Below are 14,638 nucleotides of genomic sequence, written 5' to 3'. Positions count from 1 at the left end.
TCATTGAATAAAGTCCAATCAATCAATCAATCAATCAATCAATCGTCCGCAGGCTTCATAAAATGCACATGCAGATAACGTTAATTGGATTAAAAGTATATCCTGCATACTTTTTTGAAGATTATTGTTTTAAACCCTGCTGACTTCTTTAATTCAATTTATCTGTTTTTCATTGTTTGGATATAGAAGTAAACTTATGTGACGTGAAGTAAACCAGAAAGATCTGTAAAGTAATTGGAAACAATTCACATCATCTTAAACCAAAAAATTAGTCTTACAGTTTGTATATGAACTTTTAAAAGTCATTGACTTGAATACTGTCCTTATTTTTGTTACAGGAAGCCACAATATACAGATAAACTTTTGGGGCATGCCCATATATGGCAGCCCCTTCACCAGCAATGCTTTTGATGCCAAGCAAGTCACAGTGGAGGAGATACCTACAGGAAGGATTGGCACTCAGACTGGAGTTGTTGGTGAGGCCTTTTCCATTGTTTTTGTCTTGAATCTCCATGTACAATGCATAGGACAATCATAAAATTTCATGTTTAGAGTTAAAGCATAAGGGATTGTTCTCACTTAGAGATTTTGACCAGTCACTCTGGTCTTCTTCAGTAGACTGACCCAGTGAGGCTTGTCACCTGGCTTGTCTAAAATGTCACATCAACTCTGGGTCTGGTAAAAAAATCTAAGTGAGAACAATCTTTTGTGTTGGAACAAAAACTTAAACTTTAAACATGTAACTGCCAACACAAATGAACTTTAATGATAGCATATAGTTGACATGTTTCTCAAGGCTGTTTTAAATTTATAGATCTAGATGTAGGATCCTATAGGTATAGGATAGATAAGTATTTACAATGTAATGAACAGTTGTTGTTGTTTCTGGCAGTTGATGCCTCCAAGGCTGGTGTAGGCACAGTGACTGCGGAGGTGTTCTGTGACAAGAAGCAGGTCCCATGCAGTGTGCAGCCCCTGAAAGACGGGAAGTCTGTCATCGCATTCATGCCGCAGAGTTTCAAGGATCACGAAGTTGACATTAAGTTCAATGGATTGGCTATACCAGGTGGGTTTGTTGCACTAGTGCATGTATATGAAATGGTGAACATTATTTACTGATGAACAATTTCTTGTATTTGTAGAGAACTTCATGTACAAATTTAGACAAAGATGCAGTTTGTCATCATCATCAAAGCCTTTTTGGATAGATGAAAGAGCTACATGTAGTTTCTTGCTTTCTAGTTTTGAATTGTAGAAAAGCACAATGTCATGTATATATGGAAGCTACATGTATTTGGCCACATACATGTATTTGTAGTCCTAGTTATTTTTTGCATTCTATAGCTAGACTGATAACATACACATAGTCTACATTGATGTACCATAAGACATAATGCTCTACATCCTTGAGGTATTGCAGAATTCCCTAATATTCCCATTGTTTTCCTGATATTTCTAGGATGCCCACATAGGTGCAAAATCCTGGGTGCAGACACAGTGAAGGCCTATGGAGAGGGGATCACTCCCAGGCCGGGGGTGCCACGGGGCCAGCCCGCCACTTTTACCATCAACATGAACGATGCAGGAAATGGAGAAATAGCCGCAACTGTCACAAGTAAGTTCAGTTCACATAAGGCAGTAGCATACTGTGGTGGGTAAGGTTGTAAAGTGTTCAATGTTTAAAAGGGAACAATTTATTTGCAAAAGCTAGTAAACTTGACATCAGGTATAACCTTCACAAGTTACAAATTGACTAAAGCCATGACGATTACCTACTATGCATTATTGATTTAATTGTATAATGATTATTTCAGATTTTGAAGTTTTAAACATGCATCGTGCTATAATATGTACTAGGCAACCAAAATTTTGCTGTGAAACTACATGTAAAGATGATGTGTTAATTTTATGTATGGGTAATACTTGTTTTGCTATAAGGATCAATTTGAAAGTGCATGTTTGCATTAGAGTACATGTACATCAAGTGTACTGATTCATCTAATGCATGCTTGATATGATATTTGTCATGGTGACCAGTGGGGGTTTGTGTCGTCTACCCTAAAAATTGCTTACATTTGTTGTGTCCGTGTGAACTAGCTTGCAGCAGTAAGAGCACATGTTATTAATAGCTGTCTTCTTGTACAATTACACTTTATGACTTGTAGTCTTTTTGACTGTTTTTTGTCACATAACCACAATATCAATTTTGTCTTGTTTTCCATGTTGTCTAGGGTGGACAGAGGGACAGAACTGATACATGTGGGGTGTTGGAATAAGTGACATCAGAAGTTCTGCACATTCTAACAGAATTTGCTCTCGCTAACCGCCTAACACCACGCTCCCTGTGCCTAACCCCCCTAACTAAAAAAAACAAACCTGCAAATGCCCTCCTCCTGCATATATGTTGCAAACTGTTGCTGCTTAGTTACTAATACATTGCTGTCATTTTACATTTACAAAGTCATGTGACTCACACCGGCCAATCAGGTTTTGTGTGGCACATTCACAGTGTTTGACGATGGTTGGTTGGTTGCCATGACAACACAATTGGTTGCTATGACAACACAAGTGTGTGGATGAGTGGGTGGAGGAATGAATGCTGGGACAGACTCACCTTTGTGGATGTTTTGTTGATGTTTTGAGGGTCTGTTTGGAATGCATTCCCACTGCATGGTTTTACTTATTGATAACATTGTGGATGCCATCGCATGAATTTGGTGTGAAGTTTTAGCATGGTTTTGGGTTTTCACAACTTTGTCATCATCATTATCTGAAATTGTCTACCCTGTGTTAATAACAATGTAATTTGTATAACCTTCATACAGACATCATGCAATCATAATCTTTCAATTATGAGAGAAATACTAGTATTTGGTCCAGCACATACTTTAGGTACTGCCTATATTCTGTGTTCAGAAAAAAAACTATGGATACCTGTTTGATCAAACAAAAAATGCTCCTTTATGTGCAAATATATAGCTAGACTACTGAGTAAAGCTGGAAATAACAGCTTATGGACTGGTCTAAATATCTCAAACTTTCTTTAGAAGAAGTTGTTTGAATTTGAAACCATATCTCTTAAAGTTCCTGTATATGATGTATAATATTTGCAATGATTTTTGACCCCCAGGCCCAAGTGGAGGTAACGTGCCATGTCGGGTGAGTGGAAGGAGTGGGACCTACACAGCTGAGTACACTCCTTACGAAGTCGGTGAGTATGTCTTGGTCTGTCATCATTCATTCTCCATTGTGATTCAAATTATCAAGTATTTCAGCAATCCAATATTGGTTAAATCATTGTAGATTTCAAAATTAGCAAAATATTCCTGATGATATTTGATTTTATAAGATTTTGCAATGAAAAATGATACTGAGAATGGAGCAACAGCTCTGTGATGAACTGAAAGAAGAAAATGTTCTTTGTCCTTGGTGCTGAAAGCTGGGTGCCTATTGGATTTCTATTATCCATTAGAAAACATTCTTCTCCTTTAACCGTAAGCATTTATCAGGACTAAAAGTGCAAAAAACTGTATTTTGTCTGACCATTACCTCTTACCTCATGACCTCAATGGATAGTGTCCTGTAGCCTGATTTGAGCTTCTTACAAATAAACAAAGGTTCAAACAAACAATGTGTCTCAGAGTACCATGCTTTGTTTAAGTGCATCTATAGGTGAGATTCAAAGAAAAGTCTGTTAATTTCTTAAGACATATTCCTTTGTTATTATCATTCATAGCAATGAACTAGCTGGTAGACTAACCTAGTGGCAGAGTGGGACGACCACACACATACTACACTTTTGTCAATGTTAGGGAAAGACACTGGTCTCACAGGGACTGATCTAGTGTCTGCCATGCGGTACAGGGTGTGTTGGAGTAACTATATCAAGTGTACCTCACCGGATAATTAATCCTGAGGCATTATTATGATGATGATTATCATTCCAGGTGACCATGACATTGTGGTGACATTTGCCGGTCAGCAGATCATGGGCAGTCCCTTCAACTGCCACGTGTACGACGCCCGTAAGGTCCGCGTGGGGGACATTCCTCTGGGGAAAGTTGGACAACCTGTCACTGTGCTCAGTAAGTGCTAGTGTTTAGAAATAAAAATGTAATGTTTAGCACAGTTGATAAGAACTTAAATTCACTTACTTACAGATGAATTTGATGATATAATCTCAAAGAATAGAATTGGTGAATTAACAGTATGTTATTTTGACTGACTACTAGTTTTGAAACTTTAAACAAGTTGCAACAATGACTTAGGGTACAGTAATATCAGATATTAGGCTTGAAAAAACTATTATAGTCACAATGACTGTTAAAAATGTAGGCTAGAAGTTGTATGTCCTTTAAAAGTTTGACTCTTACTGACACTTTAGTGAGAGACACTGCAATCGAATATGATAACTTTGAAAAATGAATGCTTGACAGGGTAATTTGGAGTGAAATATGTACTAGTTTGGTTCCTGCTGATACAAACTAATAGATGATGATGATATCTTTTAGACTAGATAAACATATGTTTACATCTGTTTGTGTCTCCCTAGTTGATACCACCCAGGCAGGAGTGGGAGACCTCCAGTGCACGGTGAGTGCGAACGGCTCCGTCCCCAGTCACCTGGACTCTCACGGCCCCTCACACAACCTGATGTTTGCCCCCCGGTCTGCACAGCCCCACGAGCTGGACGTCAAGTTTAACGGACAGACGGTGCCAGGTAGCTATTTTTACTAGCAGCCCCTATAAGTGTGTGTCTACTGAGAACTACTTGGTGCTAATCTACTATATATAACTGTCTAACTTATACTGTGTTACACCCCTGTTTTGTGGTAAGTAGGGGACAGGTTGTGCTTTGACCAACTTAACACAAGAAAAAGTTTTTGTGTAATTTTGTTAGGTCAAAGTTACATGAAAAGAATTTTCTTATCTGTATTTGAAAAGAATTCTAGTTAATGCCAAGAAATTCTGGTGTTCATGCACCATCATGATATTAACATATCATTCTATACACTGATGGGTGTATTCAGCACCCACCATGTCTAGTTTTTTAGTCACAGAATTTTTATTTTATTTTTGTTAAATGAATCCAATAATGCTGAGCAAAATTCATACTCATTATTTTTTCTATTTGGTCACTGTTTGGCCACTCAATACAATGTAGAGTAATTATTATAAAAAAGTTAGATATTTTGTAACAGTCATGATAATGAAACTGTGCCTGTTCGAGCATGGAAAGTTATCATACCTTATTCACTGTCCTTACCGCATGGACGTTATCTGATTCCCCAGGGTGATTGCATGTAGTTCTGACTGTGCTACCACTGAATGCAGCAGATGTCTAGCATGTCAAAAAGTCTGTGTCTTCTGCATGAAAACATTCAGAATCTGATCCTTTAACTCAAATCCAAACTTTTTGTTCCCTTTTTCATCTGGCTCTGATATAGAAAAAAAATCTTGTTGACAGTATTTATGCAATTTTTTATTTCACATTAAAGATGACGAGACGAGAATCATTCCACTAATTAAAGATTTTTGTTAACTGTATTTTTTTTTCAAATTGCCACTGTTTTATTGTAGCTACCGGTGCCATAATGAACATAGACTACTCCAACATTGACGAAGCACTCCCTGACATGGATGACTCTGCTTCATTGAATGGTTTCCCAGAGAACATTGGGTCCCCAAGTGTGAGGGCTCAGAGTTTGGGGGCTAGAAGTTTAGGGGGTCAGAGCCTTGGAGGTCAGAGTTTTGGGGCTAAGAGCCTTGGAGCTCAGAGTTTGGGGGCTAGAAGTTTAGGGGGTCAGAGCCTTGGAGGTCAGAGTTTGGGGCCTAGAAGCATGGGTGGTCAGAGTGTGGCAGCATCTTCCATCTCTGGGGTTGTGAAAAATGGGACACTGCCCCCAGGTAATGGGGAGTATGGCTACTATGTGTTCTACCCACTGCCTGCAAATGTGCGGCCGGGCTCGACTGTTGTTATTCCTGGCACTTTGCCCCAGAGTCAGCCTTAGATGGTTCAGAAGAAATTGGCACATTTTGAATCATTTCTGTATGGTATTTATCATGCAGTCAGAAATTTTACCATTCAATTGCAATCATATTATTTTGGTGCATTTAAGAACTCAAGACAGTCCTTTTCTGGATCTTACGTTTGTGACTTTGTATTTTTGAGACCAAAAATGACTTGTTTTAAGGTTTATGTGACACAAATTGTTGTTGTTAGTTTCAGAAAAATAGAGAAACATATCAGATTCTTAGGCATTCAAACTAACAGGGTATCAGATCTAAGAAGAGTCGTGGCTCACAAAAACAGTAATATTCCAATTAATCTGTGTGTGGTGGTGTACGTACTAAACTCATCTCAAAAGATGTACTTAATAACTGGAGTGTGTACCATATAATCAGGTGACCCCCAACTTGTGTTATCTAACTCTAACAGTAGGTGTAAGACTTAACACAATAATTTGTTTGTTTTATCTTTGATAGACATGTAATGTCTGCCTTGATTTGTATTTTAAGAGACTAATATTAATTGTTCCTAATGAATCCGCATATATATAAGTCCTAACGTGAGAAACATTGTCTTTCAAGAATGTGTGTGTGTCATTAACAATGGGAGGTCACCATTATAGCTCTCAGAGCTCATTTATGCATGCAAATCAGTAAGTATAATATTCAAAAGTATAACATGATTAACATATCTTTAATCGGAGAAGACAGAATAAAGGGTGTCTGGTGCAATGTGCTAAATTGGCTGGTGTGTTTTCCTGTGTTTTTAATCACTAACAGTCAGGGATGTCAGGAAATGATGTAGTAGAAACTACTATCTTCTATTTCAAATTTCTGCCATTGCCATCTCTTTAGACTAATAATATGTTGAATTACCCAAATGGCAGAAATTTGAACCTCACCCTATTTCGATAGCTAGATTGCCAAAATCAAAATATTTCATACACCAGAAAAAAATGAATTGCACACCCTTTATTTGCTTCATCTGATAACGATATGTTGAAAAAAACATGAGAAAGTAAAAACTTTGTGACATATTGTCTAGCTATCAACAGTGACCCTCTTTGTTCTTGACACCCCACCTAACCCTTCTTATTATTAGCTGGCAATAGCATAACAGGTTTAAGGCTGCCAGGATAACTGTAACAATATGAAGCATTTTTATTACCAATACAGAGAGAAGGATGCAAGCTTCCCTTTACCATCTATTTCTAAGTCAAATGTCCTGAGCACTGTGCCAACATCTAGCATAATTTTTGTCCAGGCCCATTCAAGTCCAGAATACGTCAGAAAAGGAAACTGTGCTCACGGTCATTCCTCTTCTAAAGACATATCGTATGATGACAGTGAATCATACTGTATAATAGTATAAAATAAACACATGAAGACACTGAAAAAAAGCTAACGCCCAGTACAAGTCACGAAATGGTGATGCTGACTGGGTGTTGCCACAAATAAGTAACAAACATTCAAAGGAAAGCTACACCCAAACAAGGCTATATGACGCAGAGTGGGTGTGGAAGCTGGACAAAACTAATAAAAGGCACCTTGAAAAATGCACTCAATATCTCAATATGATATCACAAATAGGTGTGTCAACACCTGGTTAAGGCCTTGGAGAATGAGGTACACTCCCATCTGAAAGCTTCGCTTGAATAATTTATTGATGGATTTACTCATGCACAACATGGGCCATTCAGGTAAAGGGTGTAACAACAAGGTCATCAATTATTAAGAACGATGAAAAATTCCCATTGTTTGCAGGCAATAATGTGATAACGTATAATAGACATAGGGATTGCCTCTCAATAAAATTCCCATGAGAGTTAGGTGGTGTGGAGAAAGGGCTGTACTGTATATCAAGAAATTTTTGCATCAAAGTTTTGTTTCCCAACTCCTAAACAAAATTAAATTTTACATTTGACCCGTACATGAAAACTCTTTTCATGTTGCACTGAATGAAGTACTAGTAAATATTTTTTAAAAAACTAAGTAACACACTAAAATAATCGTGTTCCTAAAAACAATATAACATACAGTACAGACAAATTTTTAATTTGAATAATGGTTTTAAGGTGGGGCACTTAAGAGTAGTTTGACCTCTAACGTTAGAGGTCAAAAAAATTCACAGAAATCATCATGCAAGGATCAGGAATGTTACAAGTTACATTCCACATCGATGAAGATAGCGCTAATTTTACAAGGATTTGAAAATATAGTATTCAGAGTATTAACCTGTCGCTAAATTGTCATCTGCAACATATGACCTTGATCGGCTGAGTCATCGTGTTTGGAATAACACGGGGCTGTGAGGTCTTATATTCCCCGAATCTCCATCATGCTGCAACAGGGAGAGGAATATTTTCGAGGGTTCAACTTTGTGACTGACAGAGCAGGGGCACCGACAAAAGGATGGGTTTTACCTGACCAAGAACCTTCTGATCACACAACCCAACAGGTGGAAAATGAGGACATGTCGCCATTTCTTATTCATGAAAATGGAGCTTCTGAACAACAAAACCAACAAGCGGAAACTGGTGTATTGCCACAGCCACCATTACTTACGTACCAGAATGGACCTTCTGAACTAGTAAACCAACAGGTAGAGACTGGTTTGACTCCACAGCTGCCATTCTTTATGTACCAAAATGGATTTCCTGAGCAGGGAAGCCGACAGTTGGGAAATGGTGTGCCGCCGCAGCTACCGATTTTTCTGCATCAAAATGGCGCCCTCCCAATGGGACTTCCTTCACAGCCTATAATTTTCTTGGGACGACGCCCACATAGTTTTAGGTCGCGGCATAAAAAAGTCAGTAAAACCGAACAACAACCAGTTCAGGATGAACAGAAAACAGAAATTGATGCTTCAGAAGAAGTAGAGGAGGCAGAGGAAATTGGTGAAGATGTTGATGATGTTAGCACGTCTGATTCTGGAAAATTGGAGAATGTAGAATGGAAGACAATCGCGACTCCTCAACCATTGCCTGATATTCAGTGGGAACTGGTCAGTGGAGAAGTTGAGTCAGATAATGTACAATCTAGTATTCCTAATGGAGAAACAGAAAGAATTGATCGCAGCGAACAGTTGTTACAGGATAATTTTCATAAAGAAGATAAGACGGGTCAAACAACTACCGACAAGGAACTACAAACGGAATCAGAAGGTAGTACAAGGTTCAAGTGTTTGCTATTACAAGAGCTATGGAAGCTAAATAACAATATGCATGTTGAATGTTCATGTCACAGTTTCACAGAGCCCTCTTGCTCACTAACAGAGAACTACAGATCAATTAATGATTCAAAATCAGGTTCAATAGAAAGATCTTTATTATATGTTTGGAAAATTATCCTTTTGAAAAGGCTCAGGTATCTGTGGGAATGATATGGGAATCATCATCAAAACAATTTAGCCCTACATCCCGGTTTGCAGCTAAAGTATAACACCTGTTTCTAGAAAATTTTTTATTGAATATATTAGACAAATTGAAAGGGAATTAAGCCTCAGAATAGGTCATCTTTATACACTCTGTCCATGCAGCACAGTATTTTTCCCAACAGGATTCCACAAGGACTGCAGTTAACTGGCTGAAGACCAAGGAGATTCAAAAATTAATGTTAGTTGCCTGTTCCTCTAAGCACACCCCTCCCCTCTCCTTTCCACTGTAGGAAGCCCCGATCACAAGGTGCAATCACAGTGTTGGGGAACGGCCTGGGACGTGTGCCTGCCAACTTCACCGTCAATGCAACTAGGGAAGGAGACTTTATAGTTTCCTGGCTTCTTTAAGAACCCCCTCCCTTTTGCTTCCGCTGTAGGAAGCCCCTTCATTTGCCATGTGGTGGACCAAGGCGCGATCACAGTGTTAGGGGACGGCCTGGGACGTACATGCATGCCTGCCAACTTTACCATGGATGCCACTAGGGCAGGAGACAAATATTGATCTTCATAGTTTCCTGGCTTCTTTAAGAACCCCCCCTCTTTCTCCCACTGTAGGAAGCCCCTTCACCTGCCATGTGGTGGATCAGGGCGCGATCACAGTGTTGGGGGACGGCCTGGGACGGGTGCCTGTCGACAAGCCGGCCAACTTTACCGTGGATGCCACTAGGGCAGGAGACGCTGAACTCAAGGTCGACGTCTTAGGTGAGGAGAGCTTCCATTTTGTTTGTTTTTTTAATCTTTAGCATTGTGAATAACCTTGATTCCTTGCATTCCTATAGTAAAAAATATTGCTTGTATTCAAGATTTTCAGTATGACTAGCAAGCATAGATGGGCATTATTGAAAACTTTTTTTTCTGCATAACCAATCTATAACATAATGACCTTGGTACTGTATATAGAACAGGCTATCAAAAACCCTTACCCAGTAAAATTGAACAAAATGGTCCGTCATATTGAGCTGTATTGAAAATCGAAGATTCCATTCTACAGGGAAGGTTTTCCAACAATGTCACATCATCTGAAGGCATACTTATACATGTACTGCAGAAGATTCCTATAGCCTAATGAATTGTTACTAATTTATTGTGTTGGTGTGTATGTTTATCATGTTGATATTTCCTTGATCAGGCCCCAGTCGCAGACGTGTGCCATGTCAGGTCAGTGGCAGAGGCAATTACAACGTGGAGTACGTGCCAACAGAAGTTGGTGAGTATAAGATTGTGCAAAAGTTGTACCCTAACTTACAAAGTCATATAGGAAATGTATTCTTATTAACTAAAGATATCTTTTTAAAAAATCATGAACACTATATAAAGTTTGACATGTTTGTTGAGCTATTACAGTGCTCACCAACTATTTGCATCACTGACATTGGCATAAACCTGGGAACTGCATAGAATTCTGAAAACCCAAACCATTTCCCATTCACTACATTATAAATTGCATGGCATAATTGCATGAGCTGTTATGACTTTCACCTGATATTGGACTAAAATATTTCCAAGTCAATGGCACACTGACCCAGAAAATTATACGTGAAAGAAATGCATGTAGTTGTTACTGTTCAATTGTTGCACGTCAGCAAATCGGCATAAAGTGCATTGTTATTCATTCATTATCACCCCTACACCCTCCATTGTCATACACTTTCTCTGTTCTGGCCAGGTGAGAACCCCCAATCACTCCGTGATGATTGTGTGAAAAGAAGTCCTTTGTTGCTTTTTGGTGTCATTGATTGGACTGTTGTTTTAGCTTTGGCAAGTTTTTTGCCCAACATTGGCAATTGATGTAACTTTGGTTTGGACATTTAGCCCTGTTCATTGAGAGTTTCTAAATGGGACTAGAACTTAGAAGATTGTGGGTATAAATACCAATAGCATCATGTTTGTGATTGTTTTAATTAGCCCCAGCCCAGTGTCATCCGTAACCAACTGACCTGCCCTCCCTGCCGATCATGTGGACTCTCCTAAGGTTATTGGACTAACCCTGTTATAGGGGTAAAATTCCCTGACAAATCATTCATGCAAATAACAGGAGAGCACTGTACTACAATTCATGTTAAACTTAATTTGTGGGACAAAGATATTGTTATGTCAATCTTTTAAAAGATTCTCCACTCAGTTGATACAATATGTATGTGTTTGATGCCTTGATAACATGTTGCAGTAGCTTAACAGTAATGCTCGGCTAACCTGAATACATTTTTTTCTGCTTTAGGCCCTCACACGATTGACGTGGCCTTTGCCGGGGATTTCATCCCAGGGAGCCCCTTTGGTTCCTATGCTTACGACGCCAACAGAGTCAAAGTGTTGGACATTCCCAACGGCAGGGTGGGAGAAGAGGTTCCTTTCCAGGGTGAGTATGTATCGGTCAATCGATTGATCAATCAATCAATCTATCAATCTATCAATCTATCGCAACAATATCATTAATTCCTAACATTCATTGATCAAACTGTATCTTTCTAAGTTCCTTTTTTCTTCACCGTTAAAACCTTTCCAAGGTGCTGAAAGTTATGCTGCTGTAACAACATTACTTCCCTTATGAAGTTTGGGTACTCAAGATCCACACAGCAAAGACAGCTTATTTGATGTTTATTGTATTATATTTGATGTTTAATGTACAATATTTGATGTTAATGATGTTCATTATTGCAATTTGTTTTGTATTAAATGATGTAATCTGTATTTATATTCTGTATGTTGTGTTTGGGAGGACAACTTGTAAAGGTGTCAATGCACCTGTTTTGTTCTCCCTTTCACTTGTATATCTGGTAGTAAATTCAAATAAACAAATAAACAAACAAATCACTTTTGTTTCCTGTTCTCCCCACAGTTGACTGTACCCAGGCAGGAGAGGGTGAGCTGGCCATCCTGGTCACCTCCGGTGGCCGTGCCGTGCCCAGCACCATCAGCCCCGGTTACGGCAACGGCATCTACACCGGATCCTTCGTACCACGCGACATCAACACTCACGAGATCAATGTCAAGTTCAGTGGGCACACTGTATCAGGTAAGGACTAATGGAATGCACAGTATACACTGTAAAAATCAATACAGTGAAAGCTATTTAGCCAAACTTCTATGGGGACATCAACAATTTTGAGAACAGTGTGGCCATTCATAGGTCTTAATGAGTTTGCAAGTACTTATAAATTCTTCAATCTACTTGGTAGAGGACACTAGAACAATAAGGTAGAGAGAATGCTATGAGCAAGTTTTACAGTTTTGGTTCCTCAATGGTAGTAAGAGAGTGGTCAGGACAAAGACGGTATTGAAACACAGCCTAGCAAATGAGATGGACAATTAAATTGTTACTTAAGTGCACACATTTTTGAAACATCTCACTGTTTGCAAAACCTATCCAGTTGCTTCGGTAACAATTTCCTTGACAAATGTGTATATCTATGTGTATATCTATGTTGTCTGCTGTTTTCCAGGGAGCCCAGCTCATCCCTGTTGTTGATTTTCTTATTCAATTCAGTTTGCATTATCCAACCGATATGTTGGTTTTCCTTTCTGTCTAGCCCTCTCCAAAATTTATCCAGTAGTAGAGTTTGAATTGCCTAATATGAGAGCCTTGTTTGCTGTTTTTCCAGGGAGTCCGTTCCACTGCCACATCCTGGATGCCACCCAGGTGACGGCATCAGGAGACGGGCTGGACCGTGTTCCCATCAACCAGCGGACCTGGGTCAACATCGACACCCGTGCTGCCGGGGACGGGGACGTCAACGTCACCGCTACCTGTACGTTTTTATTATAGCGTCCCTTTCAAAGGTCTTCCGGTTTTAGAAATGTTTTACAATTGCAATAACTCAGTCACTCATTCACTCTGTCCCATAGCTCCAGTCCATAGGGGTATCTGTATGTTTTACTATTATAATAACATCCCTCGCAAAGGGTTTTCTGGTTTGTGGGAAACGATGCATGAAAGACTGGATACAGCTTTTGACACATTTTTTCTCCATGGTTCTCATGTAATTTGGCATGTCTGGGGACTCCAAGATCTCTAAATTTCAAAATTATGTAGCTTCTTGACTTTTAGGTATGGTTAGTGTAGTTTTAAATTTTCTGCATTTTTAGACATCAGAGTAGACTGTGGGCAGTTTTTCCTTCTGCTAGCTTATATACTTGACTTGACTTGATACAGTGGGTCGTAATAACACAGCAACAACTAGTGGGTATCAACAAGTTCCATATCTTTTTGGAGTAACCAGCTTCAACAATAAGACGCATTCAAATATCCTAAGGGTTATAGATTAAGGGTAATTTTCTGCAATGTGTATATCAATTTTCTCTGTCACTTTTGCACCCTCGACCCATTTTTTTCTGAAATGATAAAGACTTGGTTAATAGCAAACATGGCAATGAAAAGCACAGTAAGGTAAGTCCTAAGTCACAGGTGAGTTTAGTAGGGTGCTGTTTTTTTGGACATGTACACTTCACATCTTGCACTCACTCTATGAACAAATACTGTTAGTTTGGCCACACAAAGTTGTCATTCTGATGTTATCATTTTGGTCCACTTACTAGGTTGTTCAAGTTTGTAGGACCCTCTTTCCTGTGTGTGGGACAATTCATAAATTCCAACAAGTGTATGCCTGAATGAATGATGTGTGAATGAATGGTGAAGAAATAATGGACAGATCTCGAAAGTAGATACAATGTAGTGTAGGAACAAAACACAATTATTTATTAGTTCTACAAGCTAGTGTTAAACCCAATAGTTTCTAACACTGTATGGTGTTAGTGAGAGTAGAAGTGATTCTAATTCTTAAGTGTCAAGTACAAGTCCGTTAAATTTGCCAAAATGTGATTGTTCATTAGAATTACATTACTCAGGGGAAAAGTACTGCCTCCAATATTACATAATTGTTATATTTCAAATATTTCAAGCTGTGTTTCTCCTGTTGCAGCCCCCAGCAGCCTGTCTGTGCCTGTTGTTGTGAGGAGGGAGGGACAGGGCATGTGGAGGGCAGAGTACACCCCCACAGAAGTCGGTATGTGCCATCCATATTCAATCTGTATGTCAGATGATTTTAAGATGTTTGGAGTTACACCCCCTCTCTATTAAGGCTAGGCAATACTACAGTATGCAATACCATTGTTCTTTGTTATAACATACTAAAATGTTTTAACCTACTGTTACCTTCAAACTGTCTTTCATCCCTTTCAAATTCCTTAAGCAAGTAT

General features: G+C 39.0%; 1 protein-coding gene across 1 annotated transcript in view; it reads left to right on the top strand.

Annotated features, from left to right (window-relative positions):
* Nucleotides 1–14,638, top strand: part of LOC109484983 (filamin-B-like) — a 68,904-nt gene that overhangs the window by 52,629 nt on the left and 1,637 nt on the right. The window contains exons 46-57 of the mRNA XM_019788356.1: nt 339–476; nt 893–1,066; nt 1,460–1,615; nt 3,131–3,211; nt 3,948–4,085; nt 4,553–4,720; nt 10,001–10,147; nt 10,575–10,652; nt 11,664–11,801; nt 12,282–12,458; nt 13,045–13,191; nt 14,362–14,445. Coding sequence (XP_019643915.1) covers nt 339–476; nt 893–1,066; nt 1,460–1,615; nt 3,131–3,211; nt 3,948–4,085; nt 4,553–4,720; nt 10,001–10,147; nt 10,575–10,652; nt 11,664–11,801; nt 12,282–12,458; nt 13,045–13,191; nt 14,362–14,445 — 1,626 coding nt within the window. The remainder of the gene's footprint in view (nt 1–338; nt 477–892; nt 1,067–1,459; nt 1,616–3,130; nt 3,212–3,947; nt 4,086–4,552; nt 4,721–10,000; nt 10,148–10,574; nt 10,653–11,663; nt 11,802–12,281; nt 12,459–13,044; nt 13,192–14,361; nt 14,446–14,638) is intronic.

This window comes from Branchiostoma belcheri, unplaced genomic scaffold (genome assembly GCF_001625305.1).
Source record: "Branchiostoma belcheri isolate BF01 breed outbred unplaced genomic scaffold, Haploidv18h27 scaffold72, whole genome shotgun sequence".
Classification (NCBI taxonomy): Eukaryota; Metazoa; Chordata; class Leptocardii; order Amphioxiformes; family Branchiostomatidae; genus Branchiostoma; species Branchiostoma belcheri.
This window is presented reverse-complemented; position numbering and strand designations above follow the sequence as displayed.